At 35.8% G+C, this 12,944-nt stretch overlaps 1 protein-coding gene across 1 annotated transcript in view; it reads right to left on the reverse strand.

The window, feature by feature from the left end:
• COL3A1 (collagen type III alpha 1 chain) overlaps positions 1-12,944 on the reverse strand; it is a 50,239-nt gene that overhangs the window by 20,943 nt on the left and 16,352 nt on the right. Inside the window, exons 2-14 of the mRNA XM_088526980.1 lie at positions 12,118-12,329; positions 10,661-10,699; positions 9,957-10,073; positions 8,037-8,108; positions 4,538-4,603; positions 3,847-3,900; positions 3,614-3,667; positions 3,052-3,105; positions 2,853-2,906; positions 1,907-1,960; positions 1,363-1,407; positions 1,118-1,171; positions 87-131 (exon numbers count right to left, since the gene is read on the reverse strand). Coding sequence (XP_088383106.1) covers positions 87-131; positions 1,118-1,171; positions 1,363-1,407; positions 1,907-1,960; positions 2,853-2,906; positions 3,052-3,105; positions 3,614-3,667; positions 3,847-3,900; positions 4,538-4,603; positions 8,037-8,108; positions 9,957-10,073; positions 10,661-10,699; positions 12,118-12,329 — 920 coding nt within the window. The remainder of the gene's footprint in view (positions 1-86; positions 132-1,117; positions 1,172-1,362; positions 1,408-1,906; positions 1,961-2,852; positions 2,907-3,051; positions 3,106-3,613; positions 3,668-3,846; positions 3,901-4,537; positions 4,604-8,036; positions 8,109-9,956; positions 10,074-10,660; positions 10,700-12,117; positions 12,330-12,944) is intronic.

Consider the following 12,944-nt stretch of genomic DNA (forward strand, 5'->3'; position numbering starts at 1 on the left):
TCCTAAACCAAAGCATGTCAAGTCTCAGGTTTGCTGACGATAAAGAATACCAGCTAGAAATAAATAGTCAAAAAAGTAAGTCTTACAGGTGGGCCAGCTGCTCCTGGAGCTCCGTCTTTGCCATGGGCACCCTATGGAAAGAACACAAGTTGCTGATACAGAGCACTCCCCTTGGACATTTTAATGCCCCTGACTCGCATGCTTTTGCATCTGGACATTCCCACTTATTTTACAAAGACATGAGAATTCTTGAACTATGAAATTCTAAAATAATAATTAATTAAATATTGAAGGAATGCCCGTCACCTTAGATCTCTTACATTGTAATGATGAGACAGCATGACATAAAAGCATATTCATATCAGGTTTCTTCAGTAAATAATGGCTACAAAACAACACCTGTGTGATCATTTCCTGAAGTTTAATATGTAAGATACAAATAGATGTTGTATATTTCAGAATAAGTTATTTATAATTCATGAGAAAGAATAAAATTTCACTCCCAGAATCTAATGGTGTTCTGATTTAAATCATGTTGCCCGTCTTGCAAACAGTACATCAAGAGATCTGCTGCTCAGGGTACGTAGTGCTTGTATAGAAAAGTTGCTTGTGTTTTTGTATTTCGCTGTGCTTTGTTGATTGTGTTGGAAGTTATGAAATATGACATCTTTCAAAACATAGAAATTACCTCCTAATTCTTGTCGATACATAATTTTACCCTTCAAATTAATTTAGAGGTTGTATTTTTAATATTTTTTTGCCTTCTTCTCCTTTACCTTGCTTCCATTCCTTCTCCCCATTTCTCTAGGGTGAACCTAAGCCTTTCCTGAAATCTTGAACTTTCCCTCAAATTGTAATTCATTCATATGAACAGAAAATAGAGAATAAAATGGTGAACCAATTGTGAAATTAAAACAGGTATGTCATGTGCTACCTACTGCCATCCGTAATTGTGACTAATAAGTTTTCTCATGTGATTTTATAGATGATATGTAGTTTTCTAATCCTTTGCACAGATTACAACTGTTTTAGGACATAAATTGTATGGGGAAGAGAATTCTCAACATATTTAAACATGTGCTGCTTTTTGATTACAGCAACAGTTGCAGTTACTTACAGGTCCACCAGGATTCCCAGGTCTTCCTCTTTCACCAGATGGACCTCTTGGCCCCTATGAAACACAAGAAAACTAATTTGTAAAACAAACACATACAGTTTTGTAAAGAGACATTCCTCTTATTTGCATAGGTCAGTACTGTTCATTGCTTATAGGAGGGTAATTAAAAGAAAGATGAGCAAGTCTGTAAACAGGAAAGTACCATTGGCACTGCCATTTAAATACTACAGAATATGTATATTTACCGGTTGGCCTGGTGATCCATTTGCTCCAGGAAGACCAGTTTCACCCTGTAGCATAAAGAAAACACCACACAATGAGAGAATGAACTTTGCTGAGAATGGTTTTTGGTTTACTCATGAGGATGAGCTGTAGAAACAACATAGCACAATTATTTGGGCTTTATGTCTGCTGGGGAGTGTATTCAGTGTGTGAGGTCAGTAAGCTCGGACAAGTCTGAAAAAAGTGTCAGAACAAAATATTTAAATTAAAAAAGAAAGTCAGGAAGACTTGGTCTTTTTCTATTATGCAATAAAGTCAAATGATCCAGACATGGTTTTCCATTGTAGAATCTCGTATTTGTTGCAATTAGAAAATGAGGATGAGATATGATTCTGACAGTCTAATTCCTTTCATGTTACAGATTCTTTATGAGAGATGTGCAATTAGTTTGTGTTAATTAAGAGTTTTTTTTTATAATATTGTAATATACAAAGCACAGCTATATAACAAAAAATTGAGGTCTAGTTCTATCTCCTACAAAAATTTTACTATTAACAGTTATTTTACCTTTGGACCAGGAGCACCACTGTCACCTTTTGCACCATCTTTTCCATCAAAACCCTGTGGGAAGCAAAAAACACTCTCTGATTAGTGTTTATCTCACACTCCTTACTCCCCGTGGCAATTCCCCCAAATGAAAGAGAATCACTTCTTATTCTCATCTTATATATGAAGGATTACAAATGCTTTTAAACTGCAGGAAGATATTTTATATGTTTTTACATAACTGCAGAAGGAAATCATAATTGTTTAACAAAGTGTTACAAGAATAAAGCAGTAACAGAAATCGATTGTGTGCTTTGGCTAAATTGTGAGCTCCTACTCACACTGCTGAGAACTCAGTAATTGGGATTTCAGCTTCAGTTTTCTAGCTCTGAACTAAAATTTATGCAGAGAGGAGGTTTTAAGTAGTGCTGTCTCTCTCCAATTATAAAAAAGTTTGTTAAGTATGCTCAATACACATTCTCATTGTTTCCTTAGTATAACATGCAAGCCGAGCTCTCAGAGCAGACAACAGAAAAAAAAGCATTTCTGGAATCTTAAATAAGTTTGTAGTTAATCTTTATTTATGAAGAAAAAGTAGTAGAAGCAGAAATACTGATTTAGAGCACCTTCTCTGAGCGCTACTAGCTAATGGAATACTTTTCCAAAGAAAATGTTGAACTTGTCCATCTCTCTCAGTTAGGACTGGATGCTTTTCTGGAAGGTGTGCTTTAATCCAACATTTGGTATGGGGCTCTACAATTGAGCTAGCTAAATAAAATTAAACAGTTTGCATTATGGGAAGTTAGACTACATAGTCTGGAAATGGACCTCTAATTTTTTGATTCTCTCTCTCTATTTGGGGATTAATAAAGAAAAAAAAAAGAAAAAAAAAAAGAAAAAAAATGGCTCAAGAATGTAGCACCATAATGCAAGTGACAGATTCAGTTACAGTTTTATCAATACTTACTCTTTGACCCTTCATTCCAGGCACTCCAGGCATTCCAGGGTGTCCTTTGTGGCCCTAAATATACAAATATAGGAAGGTGCATAAATAAAACAAGGGCACAAGCCAATGTACATTACACATCATGTTCATTTGACTAGTTTAAACTTGGAAAACAAAACCTTCCATGAGAAGATCATTGTTACTGGGAGCTTTTTCATACCGGCAATCCAGGAATTCCTCTATCTCCATTTCTACCTGGTCTTCCTGGTTCTCCCTGTGGAAAGAAAGTAAATTTTCTGACAGTTACCAGCAAAGAACTAGTCCTGTTGGATCAAGGTGAGATGGAATAAGTAGGTGAAACCTTCATGACCAGACAATGGGGAAAATTATATTAAAGACAATTTCACTATATTTTCATTTACTGTTTTTGAAAAGTACTTTCCAAAGACTTGAAGGGAGCAGACAACCACTACTATTATCTGCTTACCTTTATAACCACTAATTCATTTTGTACCAGATCGAAAGATCACATTTAATACATAGTTTTTCCTTAGGAAAAAAGTTTAAATTAAATTGCCAGCTAAAACTGAAGCTCTTCTGGAATGGACATTTACATCTAGTTTAAACAAAATCCAGTTTCTTATGGTCATTTTGCCAAATATAGAAATCAGATGACATTAAAAACTCTTTTAAGTGGAGCAGTACCAAATCACTCTGCTATTCATTTAATCAACTTTCACTCTATTCATTCATTACCACTGGGCGAACAGTAGTGAACTTACATCTTTTCCTGGTGGACCAGATGGGCCTATCAGTCCAGGAGGGCCTGGAGGTCCCTTTAGAAAAATAGTAAATTTTAATTGTCTTGAACTTTATTAATTTTAAAAATGTATTAGACATAAAAAGTATTAGAACATTTGATGTACACAGTAGTTAACAAACAGGATGAACTGTCAAATTAATATCTGAACAATCAGGTCTTTGACATATATAATAGCATATAATGTATACGTACAGAAGGGCCAGGTTGTCCTGGCTCTCCAGGGGAACCTTGGTATCCATTAGCACCCTATAATGCAGAAAGAAACAACTTATATATAACCAGTTCCATGCATCAATCCATGGTGCTATCATATCTCATAATGATTTCATAATCATAAGGAAATAAATATTCAGATCTATCACCAAATGACCAAAAGAAGGTGAAATTGTCAGAATCAAGCCTCTATGAATAAATAAATAAATAAATAAAACTACTCTCTCAAAAGGGATGTACATTAAAAAACTCAAACTCTGTGTGCTCACAGAATGTGTGCTGGGATTTCCATTTTCCTTCACCAGCCTCCCTTTACCATTTTTGTACGAATATACATTTAGGATTTTTAACAGAAGCTTATAAACAGCAGTATACTTTAAGAATTTCTAAGGGCAAAATTCAACCTCAGCTGCCATCTCATGGAATGTAAGTGAGCTCAGGGGAGCTGAGGGACACAGGGACATGTGCCTAAATACCATATGGCCTTAAGTCATTGATTCTTGGTGGTACATGGATAGTACAGCCCCAAAACAGAACATAATATTTAACCACACAGTTCTTGTTCACAGTATGTGGATTTTGGGGTTTAAAATGTACCTAATATTTATGAAAAAGAAAAGGAGAAGTTCATATAAAAAGAATGAGTACTAAAAGAATTAATTTTACTTACAGGTGGACCTGCATGACCAGGGGGGCCAGGGGGACCGCTGGGGCCAGGGGGTCCTGGAAAGCCACTCTATATTGTGGATTAAAAAAATGGTTGCTATATCAATGTACTATATATATGAAGCTTAATGTAATATTGAAATACAATTTTCAATGTAAATGCATATTAGTGCAGAGACAAATCCACAAGGATTTGTGGATCCCAAGTCCAAAGAGCCCATACATGTTGCTACATATAAGTACAAATATAAAATAGACTACTGATCATACAACAGGATCTTTGCAGCATCATACAACTTGTTACTCCAAAAGGAGACTTTTTCAAAGTTGAGATTTTTCTTTTTGCTCACTGTTTCACTTCTCTAGCCCTCGGAAAAGCTACTTGCAGCTTAGCTCTTCAGCTAGCTTAACTGACAGAACAGATATCTGGAACCCTTAACATGTTAAGCAGAGTAATGAGGTTCTGTTTCCCCACCATGGAACCATTACCCTAGCCTCCACCCTCAATGGTGTCGTTAAAGCATCCTAGTAAAACTCCATGCTGGTGTACTGATGCCAGATGCTGGTTTCTAAAACTAATTTTAAAATTTCTCATGTGCATTTTGGAGTTACATTACATATACATGTACAAGTCATTAAAAAAATTGTAGGAGAAGTGAGCCTTTTGGCTTCCTATAGTCATAATACCTCCTCCATTAAGAGAAAGATGTGCCTTGGCAACATTCCCTGTAAGCGGTTTACAACCTTAAATTTCTTAGGACTTATAGGTATACTGAATTTAGACCATATTTTTGCTACCTGTCATCAAGGCATGTGTTTTCACCAATTAACTCATTTTCTGAATTTGTACAGTAGTAGTAAGCCATAAAAAATAAATGCACCAAAGAACTCAGAGGATGAAACCTCACTATCTATATAGTATCTATATGGAAAATCTCAAATCAGTAGAACTCTTCCATATTTTAGCTGGTAAAAAAATGGAATAAAATATAACTAAGGAAATTCTACATTAAAAAATATATAGTATTTCTACCTCTAGTAGCAACAACATTAAAAGCATTTGATACGGCAAAATGGAAATCTTTCGAAAATCAGCACAATGGTTTATTGCAGCTGCCTGTGATTCTTTTTTAAAAAATGGTTTTATTAAATTAAACTCCTCATGAATTTGATACAACCAAAACAATCAAATATGTGAGCTGTGTGAGAAACACTGTATGTGCTGTAGTACAGGCAATATTGGGAATCCTTTTTTTCATAGATATTGTCATATGGTGTCAGAATTTGTCACTATAGATGTTACATTTAGTGAACTTTCATAATATAAGGTTAATTGCAGAGCAAAACCACACTAGCATATGTAGTATAGTATCATAGTATATGTACATACTATGTTAATACTAGTTCACAACTTTCTTTTCCCAACGTTTTGTCAAAATTACATAGAATCAGTGTAGTAGTTTCAATTTTCTAAGTCAGAAAGTACAGGAAGTGGCAGAGCAGTTAGCGTGAATTGTTAGAACTCACTTGGTACAAACCAAATCCTGACACGACATGGATTTAAATCATCAACTCAACAATTGCAATCAATCAATTAAATGTATGGCTAAACAAATGAGACATTATATTTTTCAAATTGTACACTGAGGAAATAAACTCATGGTTAGGAATGGCATTTGCTTGCTGGCAGTGTCTCCAGACTGTAAATAAATAAGCATACTTTAGTCAGAATATGCGCACTGGGAGAAAGAGATAAAGCAAATATGTGAAGGTAATAAGAGTAAATGAAGAGAAACTGAAATATGAAGCTCAAAACCAGTGTATGTGGAGTGCAAAGACACTGTAAGTACAGTAATGGAAAGATGTGCAACTAATGAAATACCAGGCATGGTAATAACCCACTGGTAACAATGGAAAATTTTTGATGCTATAGCTGATTTTTTTTTATTACTCTTCCAAATTATTTCAGTTTTGAGTATTTAATTAAAAACCCATATAATATTAGCGATAAATGGTATTTAGTCCTATCAAGTTTAGTTACTTTGGATTCATGTATTACATGATGCAATACATGTTCTATAAAAGAGCATACGACATGAAAATATGAGAATTGACATGAAAAATATAAAAGAGTATATGACATAACTAATTCATGTTGAAAATATTCTAGGATGCCCAATTAATAATTTTTTTTAACAATTGCACAGTGATCAGAACACAGCATCTCAAGGAAAAATGCCAAAATAGAGAGGAGCAACCATGTTTGTCAAATTGAAAGATATTGCTGTTATCTGCCTGGTTCAGCACATCTGATACTAAGATGCCAGTAGCAAAATGCAGATGATAAGCTGTGGGCAAAAACTGAGAGGAGCTGAAAAATGAATAAACAGGACAAATGAGTAAGAAAATGAATAGCTGAATGAGACGAATGCATGAATGACATACTAGCAAAAGAACGAGGTAGAAATAAATGGATGAAAATAAAGGTGAGAAAATAATGGACTATAGGTCAGCAAAAACAGAAAACAGCTGTCATGATTTAGTATTTACTCCAAAAGATGATCTTATGGAACCCTGTGATAAACAATTGCTTGGAACTTCATATATTATGACAGGTGATACCCAAACCTTGTTATGCAGTCTGAGATGAGAAATCACAATTATACTTAATAAAGCAGCAGCCAATCTCAAATGATAGTAATTTACCACATCCCTTAGAGCAAATTTCCTGAATGTAGAAAAACACCTCTATATATCAGTACAATATCACTACAGCAAGGGAAGTCCATATCATTGGTAGTGAATGTCTAGAAACTCTAGTGCCTAAGAGAAAAATCAGGAGGTGCATCTTCTATGTGTGCTTTATGGAAGAAGCATGACTGTTCAGCCAGCCCATGTTTTGTCTCACTAAAAAGCCTTTTTACTACTGGTACCAGGTATCAGGTAAACACAGCATCCTTAGTACACAGCCTGAATAGCTGTGGGTATAATAATAATATAAAGAGTGAAAAACTTTGTCTACATGTAGGATGAAAAGAAGGGGTTCACTTACTTATTATCAGGCAAATTTGAGTTGGGGAAGTATAAAGAAGCATGGATTCATTATGAGGAAAAATAGAATGCAGAAGAATGAATAAAAGATTAGAGCCAACAGAAGAGGTAAAAATGAGGAGGAGAATGAAGCAATTATCAGAAAAATATAAAAGCTAGTAAGTAAGGAGGGCATACAAAGGAGAAGAGGCAGCACAAGAGGAAGATTAAGAAAGTGAGAAAAAAAAGGGAGAGAGAAAAAGCAGAAAAAGACATCATCTGTAGTTACTTTCCAGAATGATATTGCCAAGCAAATTGCCGACTCACATCACATTCCACTTGCAGAAAAATAATTAAAATTTAATATATTAAATTCAAATCAGGATACAGACAGACATCCAAGGTATAATCTACAACTAGAAAAAAAATGTTCTTTTATAAAAGAATGGAAAAAGAAAAGACTATCATCTTACAATGGGCTGAGGGTAACCAATACCAGCTGAACCGGCCTTCACATCATAGGAGTCATATTGAGGAGAAAAACTCTGTAACAGAAATAGAGAGAAAAAAAAGAAAAGAAAGAAAAGGTGTTTGCTTTTTATTTCTAAGAATTTTCTCACTTTGATAAGACAAATGAATGGAAATAACTCACACACACTGAGTAGCACCTTTTTAACATATAAGTGCCATAGTTCAAAATCATCCATGAGAGAAACCCTGCCAATATCTTTCCTTTGCAATCATAGTGGTGTTAGCTCCCTACACTGCATGAATTCCCCTCTTACTCTGGCAGCTGAGCCTCAGCTGAGCCAACAAACTACCTTTGTTGTTCTTCTCTTCCTTGTTTGACTCCTCCTAAACTTTCCTCCCCTTCCATTTTCTTATCAACCGCTTTTCTATCTAATTCTCTCAAAGAAGCTGATGAAATATTTTCTTCTGTGACAATGGTTTAAGCTTAAGCAACGTAACAATTTATTAATTCTTCGTTTCTTCCACCTGTAGCTAATGAAAGTCTCATTTCAGAGCATTTTGTACCAGAAAGTCTCTCACCTACATATATGTGTCCTTCTGTGAGTTATGGGTAAAACTTTTCACCTCCTAGCTGAGAACACACACATCATTTTCTATCTTTTTTTCCTTTCCCATTCATTATATCACTCTAGATAAATCAAAAACTTTCATGATTTTTGAGGCCCAGCAACCAAGCATCATTCCTTCCGACAATTCATTTCAAAATTAATAAAAAATCCTTCCAATAGAAAACATGTCCTATGGGGATTTGTGACAGCAGATGGCATTTCTGATATCCCCTTTTATATAAAACAATTTTTAACAAACAAACAAAAAATGCAGATGTTTTTTCAGGAAACTCCTAATTCAGCCTTTCAATTGTCACATTGTGATTTTATTATGCAGATGTTAGGGAAAGGAGATGGTGAACAGCTTGATGCCCAATTTATACCTATCCACCGTCAGGAAAAAGACTAAAAGTATTCTGCTTATATCCTCTGCACAGATTTCACCTGAGACTCAGAACTGCCTAAGACACTCAGCTCTCTATAAAATGTAGTGATGGTCCCTGCTCTTGTATAGCACAAAGGGGCTACTCGTTCTTAGGCGGTGGTTACAGAAATTGGCAAGGAAGTGGTGACCCAGGTTCAGATCCTTTACCTGTGTGAAGGAATTAAATGCATATCATAGACACCCCAGAATGACAACCCAACTGCCCCTTCAGCGAGAACTCATCAGCTCTATTGCTGATGCTGCCCAGCTGTTCAGAAGAGAATTCAAGATCCAGTGGGCCAGAAACAAAATACAAGAAGGAGCACAGTAAATAGGACTTACATGACATTTGTCTACAGGCAGGAGACCTGAGTATCAGTCTAGTCTTCTAGAATGTTTCTTTATTAAACCAGAATAGATAAAATATAGTATATAAGTTCTCTAACCATTAAACTTGAATGGAAATACTTTCTCCTGCATTTTTTTCTCTCTTTTTTTTTAAAGTAACATAAAGTTACATAAGATAAAGTTTTACCAGTATTGGCCACAAAAGTTTTATAGGATGAGACAGATATTTAATTGCACTCCAACCAAACCTTATATAGAAAACAAATAAACGAACAAACAACAGCAACAACAAAAAAACCCCACGTTACTCAGATGTTTTTCAAAGGCACAAATGAGATGGATGTGCCTGAGAGCCAAGTGTTTGAGGAGGTACAAGGGCTAAGTTCGTTACTGCCTTCATAGCAGTGCAAGTATCAGCCCAAGAGAGGCTAATATTTGTACTTTGTGAAAGAGGTGAGATGTCCACTGAATACTGTACTTCACAACATTGCTTTGTGTGCTTCTGAGAAACAACACAGTAGCTGAACATAACAACTACTTACGCCTCCGCTGACACTGGGACATGACTGACAGATCCCTGGGGGACCAGGAGCTCCAGGACTCCCTGGCTGTCCAGGAGGGCCAGGGGCACCATTTCTGCCTGGAGTACCAGGAGAACCCTGCAAAGACACAAATAAAACAAACATTGCCACTTGCTTCTACGTGAAAGCACATGGAGAAGAAATTCTTTCATTCTGGACAAATTATACAAGCCTGTGATAGACAGCCTTCCCCATGCCTTCCTCATTAGACGCACTTAAGGTCCTACCTCAACAATTCGAGAGAGGTAAAGAGAGTAGACAACATTCATACAAGGAAACATGCGTTAGCTGCTGGAGCTTTATTCCTGCTAATATTGCATTGAGCACACTATAAATACTAAACAGGTCAGCTGCTGAATGTGAAATTAACACTGCTAATTAATTCCATACATTCCCAGTCCATGGAGTCCATGGAGAGAATTATTTAAGAAAAAGGTAACAAAGGTAATACACTTTGTACTAAATTCTTCTGTGCTTTTCACAATTCTATTGAAGCTAAAGAGGTTACTTCAAAACAACTGTATGGCACAGTCTGCAGATGGTGCAGACATCAGTGAAAGCAGGATACTTCAGCAAGTTGAATGGAATATACAGCACTATATTAACTGGCTCTGTACATTGTTAGTTTTCTTCAAAAAAAAAAAAAAAAAAGTAGTTGCACTTACAGGATCTCCCTTGGGACCTCGAACAACAGATGGAGTAGTCTAGGAAAAAAAAAGAAAAAATATTTTAAAAGAAAATCAAAATAAAAAAACAAAACTGAAATTAAATACGTAAGCAAGAGGAAAACATGGTTAAACACTGGAATACAGTTTTAACAAATTAATTCAATTTGCAATTACCACTGCAATATTTCAAAAATCTACATTTTGTGAGATTTTGATGACATAGGATTGCATCTTGGGAACTTCAGTCCTAAAATAAGAACCTTTTATCCCAGAAGCTAAAAAAAAGGCCTTTACGGGGATAAAAGTTTGTATCTATCTGCTGGAGTCAACAAGAGAACTCATACTTCCATCTCCAGTATGCTTATATGTACTGGTCATTAATTAAAGCCTGTGAAAACTCTTCAGTGAACTAAGAGTTCACTTCAGCTTCTTCTGGAAGCACTAAGGTTGCACTAGCACGGTGTGACTGACTCTAGGCCAATTATTTGTATTTGACATCTCACACTTGAGCAGATAGCAGATGTATATAGCTACAGTATACTGTATGCTACACATCCTTTCCCTTCCTCTTCCACATACACATCTCCGCCTCTCCTTTTTTACGCACATGTAGTGTCTCCTCTGCTCATGCACAGGCACACACACACAGATCACTGTTTATATTATTGCTCTGAGATTCTTAATGCTACTGAAAATGGGGATATTAAAATATTGTGAACCTATTGAAATATATATATTTTTAATATAGCCAAAACTTGCAAGCAGTGACAATCTCGCAAGGCCATTCCACTTAAGAATCTTCAATATCCATGAGGGAATCCATATGCCCCTATTGAATCTCAGGGATCTTAAACCAGGATGAAATGTTCAGGTAACCTAAGCATTTCTACAATGTACATGTCATTATAACTAGTTCAAGCCCTGAAGCAATTCAGGTGGTGGAGCCTGGCATGCAGTAAAATTCTTTTTTTCTGAGGTTAAGTTGCTGCAACTGCTTTTAGATAACATTGACATCTAAAAACAAGATAATGACAAATTATAGCTGTAGGGTCTGAATCATCTTTCCTTTACTGTAGATTAAGTCAGTAATTACTCCACAAAAGGAAATACATACAATGATGTAGCTGTGAAAACAGCCCGATTTTATTTACCTCTGAGTTAGTATTTGTTTCATGGATATAGATTAAGCATGACTTCAACAAATAAGCTGCTTGCATTTTTCCTGTGCTTTTCCTTAAAATATGTAATATGTCGACTGCCTTCTGCCTCTTTTTACCGTTTATCTGAAATTATATTTGCCTGTCTTCTAAGTAAAAGTGGGTTGAAGCACTTGAATCTTGATAAAGTGAAATTCGGGTTGTTTTTTATTTGATTTGGCATAATTTGTCCATTCTAAATATTGAAGTCAGAAAGTGAAAAACACAGTTGACTATTTAAATGAAAATTGAACTTACTCTTGGAGCTTCTGTTGTTGTTTGTGGACAAACTGGACAACACTCTCCAAAGGGAATCTCTGGGTTGGGGCAGTCTAACTCTTGATCGTCACAGATGATATCATCACAGAGAACAGATCCAGAATCACACACACAGATCTGGCATGGCTCAGGTTTCCAAACGTCCCTGTCAGCATAAACCTGGCCAAGATGGGTACATGTTTCTGCAGCGACTGGAAGAAAGACAGACAAAATAGTGTTTAGTAACAGCTCAAATGGATTTTACAAACAAAGATGCTTTAAATGAAACCCTTGGACAGTGCATTTGGTTTGTACCATAATATGGCTTGTCTGTGTGAAGTAAAAGGCTAAATATTTCTCTTCAAACACAGGCAGGATCTTCTCTATCAATTGCAGAGTCTGCTCTGAATCTGTATGAGATTCCTGTAGACATCAATGGAAACCTCCTGGAGCTGATACAAAGCCCACTTAAATCTGTGGTCTAAATCTCTGCCTAAAGCAATTTTAGCGTAGGGCAAAATTACTGTGTAATTAGCAACTGAATTTTCTGCTGCAGTTGAAAAATAAACGTGCCCAAACTCTCAAACAAGTGTGTCATAGACACCCATATGCCAACATGAGCACTAACATATGGATCAGTCTATCAGACATGCACTTTTGTTGTATTTTGCCTTAGTAGATAGAATTTAGTGTTTTCAAAATATTTTTTGAAACCTGGCATATGGAATAAATCTAAAGATGTTCACATTTATCATCCAAATGGATTGCAATAAATATGTTATCTGGACTGGTCATGTGTTATACCTGTCTGTATTTTGAGAAAAAAT

This window comes from Tinamus guttatus, unplaced genomic scaffold, assembly GCF_059628265.1.
Source record: "Tinamus guttatus ecotype Peru unplaced genomic scaffold, ASM5962826v1 Tinamus_guttatus_pri_ptg000260l, whole genome shotgun sequence".
In the NCBI taxonomy this organism is placed as follows: Eukaryota; Metazoa; Chordata; class Aves; order Tinamiformes; family Tinamidae; genus Tinamus; species Tinamus guttatus.